Genomic DNA, 13,038 nt, shown 5'->3' on the forward strand with positions numbered 1-13,038 from the left:
CCAGCCAACAATACTACCTTCTAGACCAAAGTTATCCCTTAGTCTCTGAATTAGTAGATGAGGCTGAATAGTGTTGAAGGCAGATGAAAAATCAACAAACATCAATCTGACATGGTTGTTTGGACTGTCAAGGTGCTTACAGATGTAATTCAACAGAGTTATGGTGGCATCCTGAACACCTCTCTTGGTACTGTACACGAACTGCAGGGGATCCATTCAGTAGTTCAGTAGTTTTCAGCAGTTCAGCTTTGATCAGTTTTTCCAGTGACTTCATCACTAATGAAGTCAGGGCTATAGGCCTAAAGTCATTTAATGATTTGGGATGTTTAGATTTACCAACAGGGACTATAGTAGACTGTTTCCACGGATTAGGCACCTTCTGTTGAGACAAGGATAAATTAAAAATATAATTAAAAATCGGGCCTAATTGTACAGCACAGTTGGAGAGTAATCGACTACTGATATTATCTGGACCAACACTTGTTCTTATTTTACAGTGTTTAAAAGTTTTAACAACAGAATATTCATCAAAAAAAAGGGGATAAACATTGTTTTGATTCCAGTGATGTATTTCTCAGCGTCATTATTTCATTATTGAAAAAATGTACATCGAATCTGGAGTAAAATTTGTTTAGCTCTTGTGCCAGGACCAGATCAGAGGTAAACCCATCTAATGAGACCCTTTTCTTTACATTGTCAGTCAAACCAACCATAGACCTGATACTGTCCCATGCTGAGCCCATATTATTGTTGCTAAGCATGTCTTCTAATTTTCTTTTATAAGATAATTTAGCTCTCCTGATTTCCCTTTTAATTTCCTTATGAACAGACATTACCTCAGTAGAATCTCCCTGTTTAAAAGCCTGTTTCTTTTTATTTAGTAGGACTTTAAGTTGTCTACTTGCCCAAGGTTTACTATTTGGGTAGGTTCTGACAGTCTTTACAGGAACAACAATGTCCTCACAGTAAGTTACCCATGAACTGACCACATCAGTGAGTTCGTGAATGTCTCTAGAGGATTCAGTGAACACCTCCCAGTCTGTGCTCTCCAGACAGCCCTGGAGGGTGAGGGTGGCCTCTTCCGACCACACTTTGATGTTTCTAGTCGTCACCTTCCCCCTCTGAAGACATGTCCGATAGGATGGAACCAAGTACACACAGTTATGGTCAGCTAAGCCAGGGGGGGGGGGATGAAATTGATTTATATGCATTTTTGATGGACCCATAACACTTGTCCAAAATACTGTTTTTCCTAGTGGGGCAGGAAACATACTGATAAAAGCTCCTGAGAGATCTGTCCAATGAGCAATGATTAAAATCTCCTAAAACCAGGTTAGGAGCATCAGGAGATAAAGACTGAAATTTATGCACAGACTGAGAGATGAGCTCTGAGGCGTTTCCTTCATTCGCCTTTGGATGAACGTAAACGACAGTAACGAAAATCTGTGGGAATTCTTGTGGCAAATACATAGGGTGCATGGACAAAGAAAGCAGCTCCACGTCCTTGGTGCAAAGTCTCTCTCTCACTATAACATTTTTACACCAGCGTTCATTTATGTACGCGCATACTCCACCTCCGCATGATTTCCCGGTAGTCGTGGACGTTCTGTCGGTGCGAAACGGAATCCCAAACCCATCAATAACTAAATCACCGTCAGCGTCCCTTTCCCCGAGCCAGGTCTCTGAAAAGGGCAGAATACAGGCGTCCTTAAATGCGTTCTGATGGCGAACAAGAGCCTGGAGTTCATCAGTTTTATTACGGAGAGAACGGGTGTTGGACAGGATAATTGAAGGCAGGGGAATGCGAGATGGATGTTGCCGTCTCATACGCTCCCGCACCCCGCCTCTTCTTTCTCGCCTCCTTGGCCTCCGTTCTGGAGTTCTGAAGTGATCGCCTTTCCCAAGACCGGCTAATTCCTCCAGATCAGGTATGATCAAGTCCACTGGTGGTCCGCTGATCACAGATTTTTCAAATGTTAGCAGATAGTCTTTGGAGTATTGAATCGGCCAGAGTGATCCCAGGTGCCATACGGACGCCAAAAACAGGAACAAAGTCGGATCCATGTCGCTGAGTTTTGACGCGCCTTAACAGCCCAGAGTAGATGTTTGATATCAAAGATGTATACGTTTGATCAGTACAAAAAACAAACTAAAACTAAAACAAACTACTTAACCGGAAAAAAAAAAAAGAAAAACTACAAACAAAACGAACATGCTACCCACCGCTGCCGGTCGCTGCGTACGCATGCACCCCACGTGTTCCACCTCAAATCGGTCAAAACTCCAAAACTCTGACTTTGCTGCAGCCTGGAATTGAACTGCTGGTTTCGTCTGGTCAGAGGAGAACTGGTCCCCGAACTGAGCCTGGTTTCTCCCAAGTTTTTTTTCTCCATTCTGTCACTGATGGAGTTTTGGTTCCTTGCCGCTGTCACATCTGACTTTTTTATTTGGGTTCACTTCAATTACAGCGTTTAAAGCGCTAAAGGTGACTTGACTTGACCGGAACCGGCTTGGGTGATAATAAAACAAATTAATAATAAAAGTCTCATTATACTGTATTCAGCAAAAATATGTTATAAGCATGAATGTACATGTTTGGGTTTTTGAGAAAGTAATGTTTATGCGTGGTAAGTGAAAAATGTATATATATTTTTAAATGTGTTTCATAAAGTTCAGTAAACATAAATGTTGAATGCAAATGTGGTTTGTAATGAAATTTCTTGATTCCTCATAATTAAGATTGCTTACAAACATATTTAATCAAAAATGGGTGCTTATGCAAAAATATTTGTTTGATGGGTATTTAGTTTGTACAGTAGAAAATAATTACGTCTATGGAGTGTCCCACAAACCAGATGTTTAATGTAGTTTAAATGATTGACCTGTGCAAAAATTTTATGACAAGAGAATAACAGCTTTTTAAATGATAAACGATACTAAATGTTGTAACTGAAAATATAAAAAATGTAGAAAATTTACTGTGATGTTAGGTTTAGGGGATGATACTGCATAAAATTCATTGACATAATCTAAATCCAAGTATAAAAGGTTAAAACTGTTTTGCGACAATTTGTTTTGTTTTGTGGAAATGTGTTTTCTTTTCTGTTAATGCAATACAATGAATTGCAGTTGTCTAGATTACCCATGGCTGAAATTATTGGCAGTTTAGTGTTTAGTAAGTAATTTACACCAAACCAAAAGATAACATTTATATTTTCATGCCTGAAAACATTATTTTTGTCTTACATTGCATAACACATTCAGACAAGACTTTTTCTCATCAGTTTATTTTCATGAAATGGAATGTGTACAAAGGATTAGGGGTGATTGAAGGTCGCAGATTGTACATCCCATGCATCCTTCAAATTCAGCTGAATGAATGACGCGAAAGAAGGCTGCCTTGCAAGGATCCTTCCGTTTGATAAAGTGACAGCAGAGATATGCAGCCTTCGTAGGATGCAGCTTCCATTTTCCAGATTAACTGTTTGGTCAAGATTTATGTTGGTATTGCAGACTTGAAGAAGAGTATTCTTAGGAATTAGGAAATAAGAAATTTTAGCAGCAACCCACTTTTCATGACTTGTAATTATAAAACATAACTCTATTAAAAGGCTCACATTTCTTTATTTTATTTGCAAAATTACCTTCCACAATGCCATTCTAAACATAGACCAAGGTCTTCTAATGTGCCTCATTATTAAAATAAACGTTACAAAATTAAAAGAAACAAGAAGATTTTATACAGGTGTGTGTGTGTGTGTGTGTGTGTGTGTGTGTATATATATATATATATATATAATTTTTCGTCATTGTCACTTGTATTTTTAGTTTCTGAAGTAAGATTGACCATGTAAAAGCTGCAGAGGATAGTAAGGAGAATAAAGCCTATCTACCAGTTACAGCCACTCACAGCCTAAGTCACATCACACACTGTCCCTGCACTTCACCAGTTGAGAAGTAGAGTAGAGTCAGGGATTCAAATCATAAGTTTATGTGGCATTGTGCATGTGCATGTATCAAATTTAAGTCAGCAACTCATGTATTAAAGGATTACTTCTCCTGAAAAATCTTTCAAAAAATGTTGTTAGAATCTGCATGCGGTTGATTTTTTGAACACACAAATGATTTTTCATGAAGTCATTTCTGTACAGTTCTGTACAAACACTTAAAAAAAAAATTAAAAAAAATAAATAAATAAAAATTGCATTGCACTATTCCTTTGACTTATGATAACTGCCCCAATGGTGAGTGAGAGAGACATATGGACACACTTGAGCTGTGAGACTTACACTATGTGCGCTCACATTCACAATGCCAGTGCAGTCAGTACAAGCTCAGGATGGCCAGACTAGTGATTTATCTCACTAATCTTACTTCCTCATTCCTTAAATATTATGCATTTGTATATGCATAGCTATGCATACAACCTAAATAAACATTCATACATATGTATACATTTAGGCACACATATTATTATGAATAATTGTACATATACATTTATAAAAACATGAATATACATATTCTATAAATATATATGTACACATAGAATGCACATGTACAGTACGACGTGGCATATCTGCAAATGTATGCACACACACAACAATCACACATATGTACACACTTTCACCGACACGACCCCGCATACAGTCTGCATATATGCCACTTCTAAAAATGCATCCTACCTGAAACAACAAAAGGTCAACATTTTGGATATATTTCCAAAGTTTTCAAGGTGAGTCCATCCGACAAAAACAGAAATTCAAAGAACTGTAAGACATACTGTATTTGCAGTTTCTAAACAAAGTGGTTAATTTTGCATATTGTATACCAAGATTTTTTTTTCATTTTATAATAAAAGACATTTAAAATAGCTTTATAGTACAGAAAAAAAAAATTAGTCTACAGAGCGATTTTTCGTCAGCTGTGCTGGATGTAAGATTTGACATCAAGCTGTACACCGCTTTCCAATCACACATAATTTATCTTCATTTAGAGGTACAGCCATATTCAAAGGCACAAAGAGCTTCTACAAGTCAAAGTTTTGTCTTGTAGAAGTTATATAAAATAACATTTTGCAGTGCTGTACAAGATCAAGCAACCTTGCAATTTTTTTAGAATAACAAAACAAAACCCTTAAAAATATATTGTGTTCTTCTTTGTATCAATATTAAGAACTACCTCCCAAATAAGGGCTGCCCATACTAAAGGAGGCATTGGTTGGTGGTGACGGTTCTCACAGGATGGATTGCCCCTGGTGTATGACAAATCCCACAAGCCCCACCTTCTACTCTGTGCTCTGTAGTTGGTTACAAACTCCTATCTAGCCCTGAAGTCCTTTCTGCATGCTTTGCAGAAAAAAAAGCAAAAAGGTAATATAAACTAAACTAAAACATTGAAAAAAAAGAAAGAAAAATACATAGGTGCTACATTGTGAATTTTGCATCCTGGCTAGGAAACAACTGATGCAAAGTGCTTCATTAAACCATTTATGTACCCAATTTCTCCTATGTCAAGTATTCCAATGTCCCCTTCATTAGATACAGGGGAAAGGTCAAAGGCCAGACCATCCTGACACAGGTCACAGGTTACCACAGGTTTCCATTATGTCCGCTGGTCAAACCACATCTAATCTTCTAATCTAACTTCATCTAAAGCCAGTCAATGCTGAAACACAACAACAACAACAACAACAAAATATATAAAGAAAGAAATGACCTAGTGACCGAGTAGTATAAAACATAAAATAGAAATAATTTCACCTTATACACACATTCATATAATTCATATACGACTATAAATAAATTAAAAAGGAAAGCAAACAAGTGAAAAGCAGAAAAAAAAACATTGTCACTCTTCAGTAGTTCTTAAAGACCACACCCATGTGATGAGGTACTGGATAATTGTTGATTGGAAAAGCGACCGATCCAGACAGCCAATCACAAGAGTTCATATTGGCGGAGGTGCATCCTCTGAATAATGTCACGACAGTCATTGAATACACGACGGATGTTTTCTGTGTCCACAGCACAGGTGAAATGGGGATAGCAGTAGTGTTTGTCTGTGCCGCTTGCTGTGCTGATTTTCTGTGGGTTCATCAAACACACACATTCCAAGCAGTTACAGTATTATACCAACAACAACAATAAAGCATTTATAGCTGAATTTATAGTGCAAAACGGTGATTAAAAATAGTGAAAAACTTTACAGAAATGGTCACTAGTTAGAGGTCCCAAGATGTAGGTGACTTTTTTTCTTCAGTAAAACATAAAATGATATGTTTACCTGAAACCATGGTCCTTGTTGATTCATAAAATGCAAGTAAATGGCTATCGTCACTTTCAGAGCCAAGTACACAATTGCAAAAATGCACACAAGTAATACTCAAGGCTCCTGACGATATACAAAAAAAAGCCTTACAAAGTCAAACAATTGGTCTGTGCAAGAAACTGAGCACTATTTATACCATTAATGCAGTATTTATTTTGTCAGCCATTTTTAATTTTAATCTTAGTCTTTTAAATAAGTTTTAGTCCCATGTCAAACTACTTTTTTTTTTAGTTATTATACTTTGTCAACCTGATCCTGTTTTTGTTTAGTCAAGTTTTAGTTGACTAAATGTCTGAGCATTTTGGACTAGTTTTAGTCAATGAAAACTTTTAGGGGGGTAATAATCTGGCAGGGATTCAGAATTTAGCACAACACCGGAAAGTATAAGCGCTGTCAAGTGAAGCACGTCCATGAATGAAATGTCATTTTTGCATTTTGCTCTGAAACCAGAAGCACATAGCCTAGGTTTATGCTTTCAGTTCGAAATTAAATCGTATACAGAATTAAAGTTAGTCGATGGTCAACGATATTACATGTTGATATAATTACAGTTATCATTTATTGACATTATTGTCATATTGTCATCTTCCTAATTTAGTAATGGGAAAAAAGCATGTCAATAAACATTCATTGTAATGCATAGCCTTAAACAATAAAGTCTGATTATTTTCCGCCAACTGAATTAGTTAGCAAAAATATTGCATCATACTGATTACATTTGCCTTCACTAAAAATAACAGGTTCAAAATAATTATTAATCCTGGAAATTGAACTGGAAATCACTCCAGTTTGCCTGAGGCTATGGATTACATGTAATAATGTTCAGTTTCTTGCACAGACAGATTATTTTGTTTCACAATACCTCAACATATTCGTCAAGAGCCACAGGTATTAATTTTGTGTTCCTTTGCCTGTATTCCCTGAATTTTTTAAAAACTGTTCTGCAGAAGAAAAAAAATCACCTAAATCTTGGATGGCCTGAGGGTGAGTAAACTAAAAGTACATTTCTTTCTGGATGAACTATACATTTAATATTATAGATGAAATAAAGAAAATAAAGAGAGTATTAAAAAAGTATTTATACCAAGAATTCATCTCGGATAAAAAACTTTGCCCTGGACACTTTTGGGTCTTCTCCGGGATCAGGAGTCGCTGTGCATATAAAAACAGATTACATAGACATTATGCCATATAATAAATTTTAAAAATGAAAGTGGGAATATTAAAGAATGGTTGAGTTTGGCAAGTTTTGAATTAAATGAAAAAAAAAAAAAAAAAATATATATATATATATATATATATATATATATATATATATATATATATATATATATATATATATATATATATATATATATATATATATATATATATATATATTACACATAAATTTAAAGCACTTTCTACCATTTTCAAGATGCGTTTCAAGGTTTTGGAGCACAATTTTAGACTAAAAGCCCTAAGAGACAATTAATAGTAAAACATTTGTTTGTTTGTTTCCTCAATGGGTGCAGGCTCATTCCATAATACAGACTTTTTAATTGTGCAATTGTTTTACACAAATTAAGAAATTACTGTCACTTAAATATTTTAACTTTTTCAAAGGTATTAATTATTTTAGGGCTGTAGCTATCAAATATTTTCGTAATCGAGTATTATACCAAAAATTCCATCGATTAATCGAGTAATCAGACAAAATGTGTTTTTGCTTAATTAAAGTGCAATATTAATTATGCAAGAGAAAATAAGACTCCTGGGTCTCTTAAAATGAACAACGAAGTTTCTTTTTTTAGAAAAAATATTTGTCTAATTTTTTAAATGCATAGAATGCAATGCATACATCAAAAATAAACATTTAATTATTACCCATTCTTTCTCTGTCTGTAGGCTACTTGTACTGTGAACAATGACAATAAAGTTGACAGATGAATTAAGTGCATTTAAGTGCCATTCAGTTGGGGTTTTAAATAAAACATTTTCTGAGATTCACATTAAATATTAAACACATAAAACATTAATTTAATTTATTTTTTAATTATTGAAAATTAAGCAAACTTAACTTTGTGGTATACAAAGGGGATTTATAATAAAAAAAATAAAACATGGAAAAAATGTTGTGTGATTAAACCTTAAAAAAATAAATAATAATGTTTGATTTTATTTTATTTTTTTTGTAGTAGGCTATGTACATTCTGCTGAACAATTGTAATACATATCTGGCAAATACTTGTCTTTAAACTAAACCGGATTTTTATTTTGACAGGTTGACGTACCTTTACAGTTCTGTGTATGTGATGTGATGCTAGTTTTACTCAAATCAAATGGTCAAATGCTCCTAAAGTGACTGTCAGAGAAGTTCTGGAGATGTTGTTCATGTACTTATTTAGTGACAGGACAGATGCTGAAATCACTGCTAGTGTTATGCGCGCTTCAGTGTGTGTTTAAACGAAGGAGCCCTTCTGTGCCATTCATTAACAGACATGCAGAACATGCAGGATTCATATTTAAATAGACTGTTCTGGCTTAATATTTACAGATATTAGTCCATATCATGATTTGATGTAAGTGCAATGAAAATTTTTGATAAATTCTTTCAAAATTTGGCAAATTCCGTGCCATGTCGCTTTAAACTGTAAATTCAGTTTTTATTACTGGTTTCCGCGATTCGCTCTGCATTTTCTGCATCGCGAAAATCATAGGGCCCTAGTTGTGGTATGCCAGCTCTATCTTGCAATGGACACACACCACGACGTTCTCTTTATGTTTGCCCGCACCCTCAAATCAAAACAGTTCCTTGCAGTATGCGATTTCAGATGCAGCACTTGTGTCTCCTTCCGCTTTGTGGGTGACGTAAACACGTTGTGTCACATTTAAAAAAATAATTGCGAAAGAACCTGACATGAGATTTAAAATATATTAAAAGAGGCTTCGAGGCAGAGGAATTTGCCTCGATCATTTTTGTAATCGAGTTACTCGAGGAATCGTTTCAGCCCTAAATTCTTTACTTCATTTTTTACACCCTTTTTGTGGAAAACACACTTATTGAATTAGGTTTATATCTTTAATCTTTAAACATTTATTTTCATCATTTGTTTGCAAAACTATTAGATTGAAGGCTGATTCTCCAAAAACTGTATTTTATGGAAGCTTTTTTTCAAGATAATTTTAAGTGTCTTTCCAAAATAAAAAAAACAAGTGACGAAAAAAAATCACAGTGTATGTGAACAGTACAAAAGCAAAAAGCTTTTATATATATATATATATATATATATATATATATATATATATATATATATATATATTTCAGACAAGTTTTAATACTGAATAAGACCACATGAAGATGCCAAAAAACAACAACCAAAAGACAACTAAAACAACAACCTTCACTGACTGCATATATAGTACACAGTAGCAATTTGTCATATAGTGTTCCGCGCAAGGTTGGGGGTTTGATTTCCTGGGAACACATGATAGGTACAAATAGATAGACTGAATGCACTGTAAAGCGTCTCTTAAATGCATATATATATATATATATATATATATATATATATAATAGTGCCAATTGAAAATTTGTGAACTCCTTTCAGAATCTGTGAAAATGGGAGTAAATAGGTGAAATTATTCTTAATACTGTGTGTATCCTCCATTTCATGCGGAATCTTTAGTTTTCCTGCATTATTTTCATATTTGAACCATTTCCAGCAGTGTCTGTATGATTTTGAGATCCATCTTTACACACAGAGTACACTTGAGGGACTCAGACACAACTATTTGAAAAGTTTCACTGATGCTCCAGAAGGAAACATGATGCATTAAGATTCAGGGGATAAAACAATGATTTTGAAGATCAAAGTAAATTGTAATTAATTTTTTTTTTTTTTTTACGGGAAACATGCAAGTATCTTCTGTTGCTTTCCGAAGGGCAGTATATGGAAAACATATATTTTTACAAAATAAGAAAATCCTGTTCAAAAGTTTTCACCCCATGTCTCACTGCATCGTATTTTCTTTTGGAGTCTCAGAGAATGTTTGGAACTTTTTTAATATATATATATATATATATATATATATATATATATATATATATATATATATATATATATATATATATATATATATATATATAAAAATAAAAATAAAAAAAACACCGGTTAGTGTCGGCTTGATATAACTGCTCCAGAGTGTCCGCAATGTAGTCACTGACAAGCTCCGCCATTCCCTCGCAGGGAACTACACTACGACCAAAATGGTCGCATATGTGACCTTTTGAAATGCCATTGCGACCCAAATTTGTATGGGGTCGCAAATGTATCACTGATTATTTTTGTACCTACATACAGTATTGTTCAAAATAATAGCAGTACAATGTGACTAACCAGAATAATCAAGGTTTTTAGTATATTTTTTATTGCTACGTGGCAAACAAGTTACCAGTAGGTTCAGTAGATTGTCAGAAAACAAACAAGACCCAGCATTCATGATATGCACGCTCTTAAGGCTGTGCAATTGGGCAATTAGTTGAAAGGGGTATGTTAAAAAAAATAGCAGTGTCTACCTTTGACTGTACAAACTCAAAACTATTTTGTACAAACATTTTTTTTTTCTGGGATTTAGCAATCCTGTGAATCACTAAACTAATATTTAGTTGTATGACCACAGTTTTTTAAAACTGCTTGACATCTGTGTGGCATGGAGTCAACCAACTTGTGGCACCTCTCAGCTGTTATTCCACTCCATGATTCTTTAACAACATTCCACAATTCATTCACATTTCTTGGTTTTGCTTCAGAAACAGCATTTTTGATATCACCCCACAAGTTCTCAATTGGATTAAGGTCTGGAGATTGGGCTGGCCACTCCATAACATTAATTTTGTTGGTTTGGAACCAAGACTTTGCCCGTTTACTAGTGTGTTTTGGGTCATTGTCTTGTTGAAACAACCATTTCAAGGGCATGTCCTCTTCAGCATAGGGCAACATGACCTCTTCAAGTATTTTAACATATGCAAACTGATCCATGATCCCTGGTATGCGATAAATAGGCCCAGCACCATAGTAGGAGAAACATGCCCATATAATGATGCTTGCACCTCCATGCTTCACTGTCTTCACTGTGTACTGTGGCTTGAATTCAGAGTTTGGGGGTCGTCTCACAAACTGCCTGTGGCCCTTGGACCCAAAAAGAACACTTTTACTCTCATCAGTCCACAAAATGTTCCTCCATTTCTCTTTAGGCCAGTTGATGTGTTCTTTGGCAAATTGTAACCTCTTCTGCACATGCCTTTTTTTTAACAGAGGGACTTTGCGGGGGATTCTTGAAAATAGATTAGCTTCACGCAGACGTCTTCTAACTGTCACAGTACTTACAGGTAACTCCAGACTGTCTTTGATCATCCTGGAGGTGATCATTGGCTGAGCCTTTGCCATTCTGGTTATTCTTCTATCCATTTTGATGGTTGTCTTCCGTTTTCTTCCACGTCTCTCTGGTTTTGCTCTCCATTTTAAGGCATTGGAGATAATTTTAGCTGAACAGCCTATCATTTTTTGCACCTCTTTATAGGTTTTCCCCTCTCTAATCAACTTTTTAATCAAAGTACGCTGTTCTTCTGAACAATGTCTTGAACGACCCATTTTCCTCAGCTTTCAAATGCATGTTCAACAAGTGTTGGCTTCATCCTTAAATAGGGGCCACCTGATTCACACCTGTTTCTTCACAAAATTGATGACCTCAGTGATTGAATGCCACACTGCTATTTTTTTGAACACACCCCTTTCAACTAATTCAACTAATTGCCCAATTGCACAGCCTTAAGAGCGTGCATATCATGAATGCTGGGTCTCATTTGTTTTCTGAGAATCTACTGAACCTACTGGTAACTTGTTTGCCACGTAGCAATAAAAAAATATACGAAAAACCTTGATTATTCTGGTTAGTCACATTGTACTGCTATTATTTTGAACAATACTGTATGTGTTATGCTATGATTTAATATGAGCATTTATTAAAACAGAAATGTGTATTTTAAGAATACGTTTTATAACGTGCTCTGAGCATTCAACACATCAAGTTGGCTTCAGCCCCACGATGCGGGAAAGCTGAACTGGGCATGTGGTTACTCGCACGCTGTGTTCGGTGGGCACGAGAGAGCCGCATCTCGCGAATAGCAACACTGAACCGACCTCTCCTTCAGGACGTTCTCGTCATCCTGCACCTGAACGAACAAATACAAATCGCAGTTTAAATAAACAGAAAAAAAAGGGCGAAAAGCGAAAGAGCTCAATTTATGCAGTGCTATTTTAAATTAACAAAAACAGACTTAAAAAAATGTAAACATTATGTAAATAGCACAAATGAATAAATAGAATGAACATACAGTACATATTAAACAATTTTAAACAGGGCCCACTGTACAACCTGCACCAGGGCCCCTCTAACCCCAGCTACCAGACGGAGAAATGCACTGTGTGTACTGTAAGAAATAGAACAAGTCATGTGGTTTAAAAGATGGCAAGTAAAATAAAAAGCACATCTGTATGCAATACAGTTTCATTATTGTTCATTATTATCCAGTAATTACTTTAAATAATTTGTGCGACCAAATCATGTTTTTTGCCAGTCACTGAAAAAGTTAGTAGCGCACGTGCCACCAGTGGAAAAAGTTAGTGTAGTTCCCTGCCTCGGCAGCCAGATGCGTCGGACGTTCGATTA

General features: G+C 35.4%; 1 protein-coding gene across 2 annotated transcripts in view; it reads right to left on the bottom strand.

Annotated features, from left to right (window-relative positions):
• Nucleotides 1-3,613: 3,613 nt before the first annotated feature.
• The window catches only part of gnal (guanine nucleotide binding protein (G protein), alpha activating activity polypeptide, olfactory type), a 194,932-nt gene continuing 185,507 nt past the window's right edge, over nucleotides 3,614-13,038 (bottom strand). For both annotated transcript variants that reach the window (XM_026265285.1, XM_026265287.1), the window contains 2 exons: nucleotides 7,412-7,479; nucleotides 3,614-6,083 (listed from right to left, as the gene is read on the bottom strand). In XM_026265285.1, the coding sequence (XP_026121070.1) occupies nucleotides 5,937-6,083; nucleotides 7,412-7,479 (215 nt within the window). In that variant the 3' untranslated portion in view covers nucleotides 3,614-5,936. The remainder of the gene's footprint in view (nucleotides 6,084-7,411; nucleotides 7,480-13,038) is intronic.

This window comes from Carassius auratus, unplaced genomic scaffold (assembly GCF_003368295.1).
Source record: "Carassius auratus strain Wakin unplaced genomic scaffold, ASM336829v1 scaf_tig00217328, whole genome shotgun sequence".
Taxonomy (NCBI): Eukaryota; Metazoa; Chordata; class Actinopteri; order Cypriniformes; family Cyprinidae; genus Carassius; species Carassius auratus.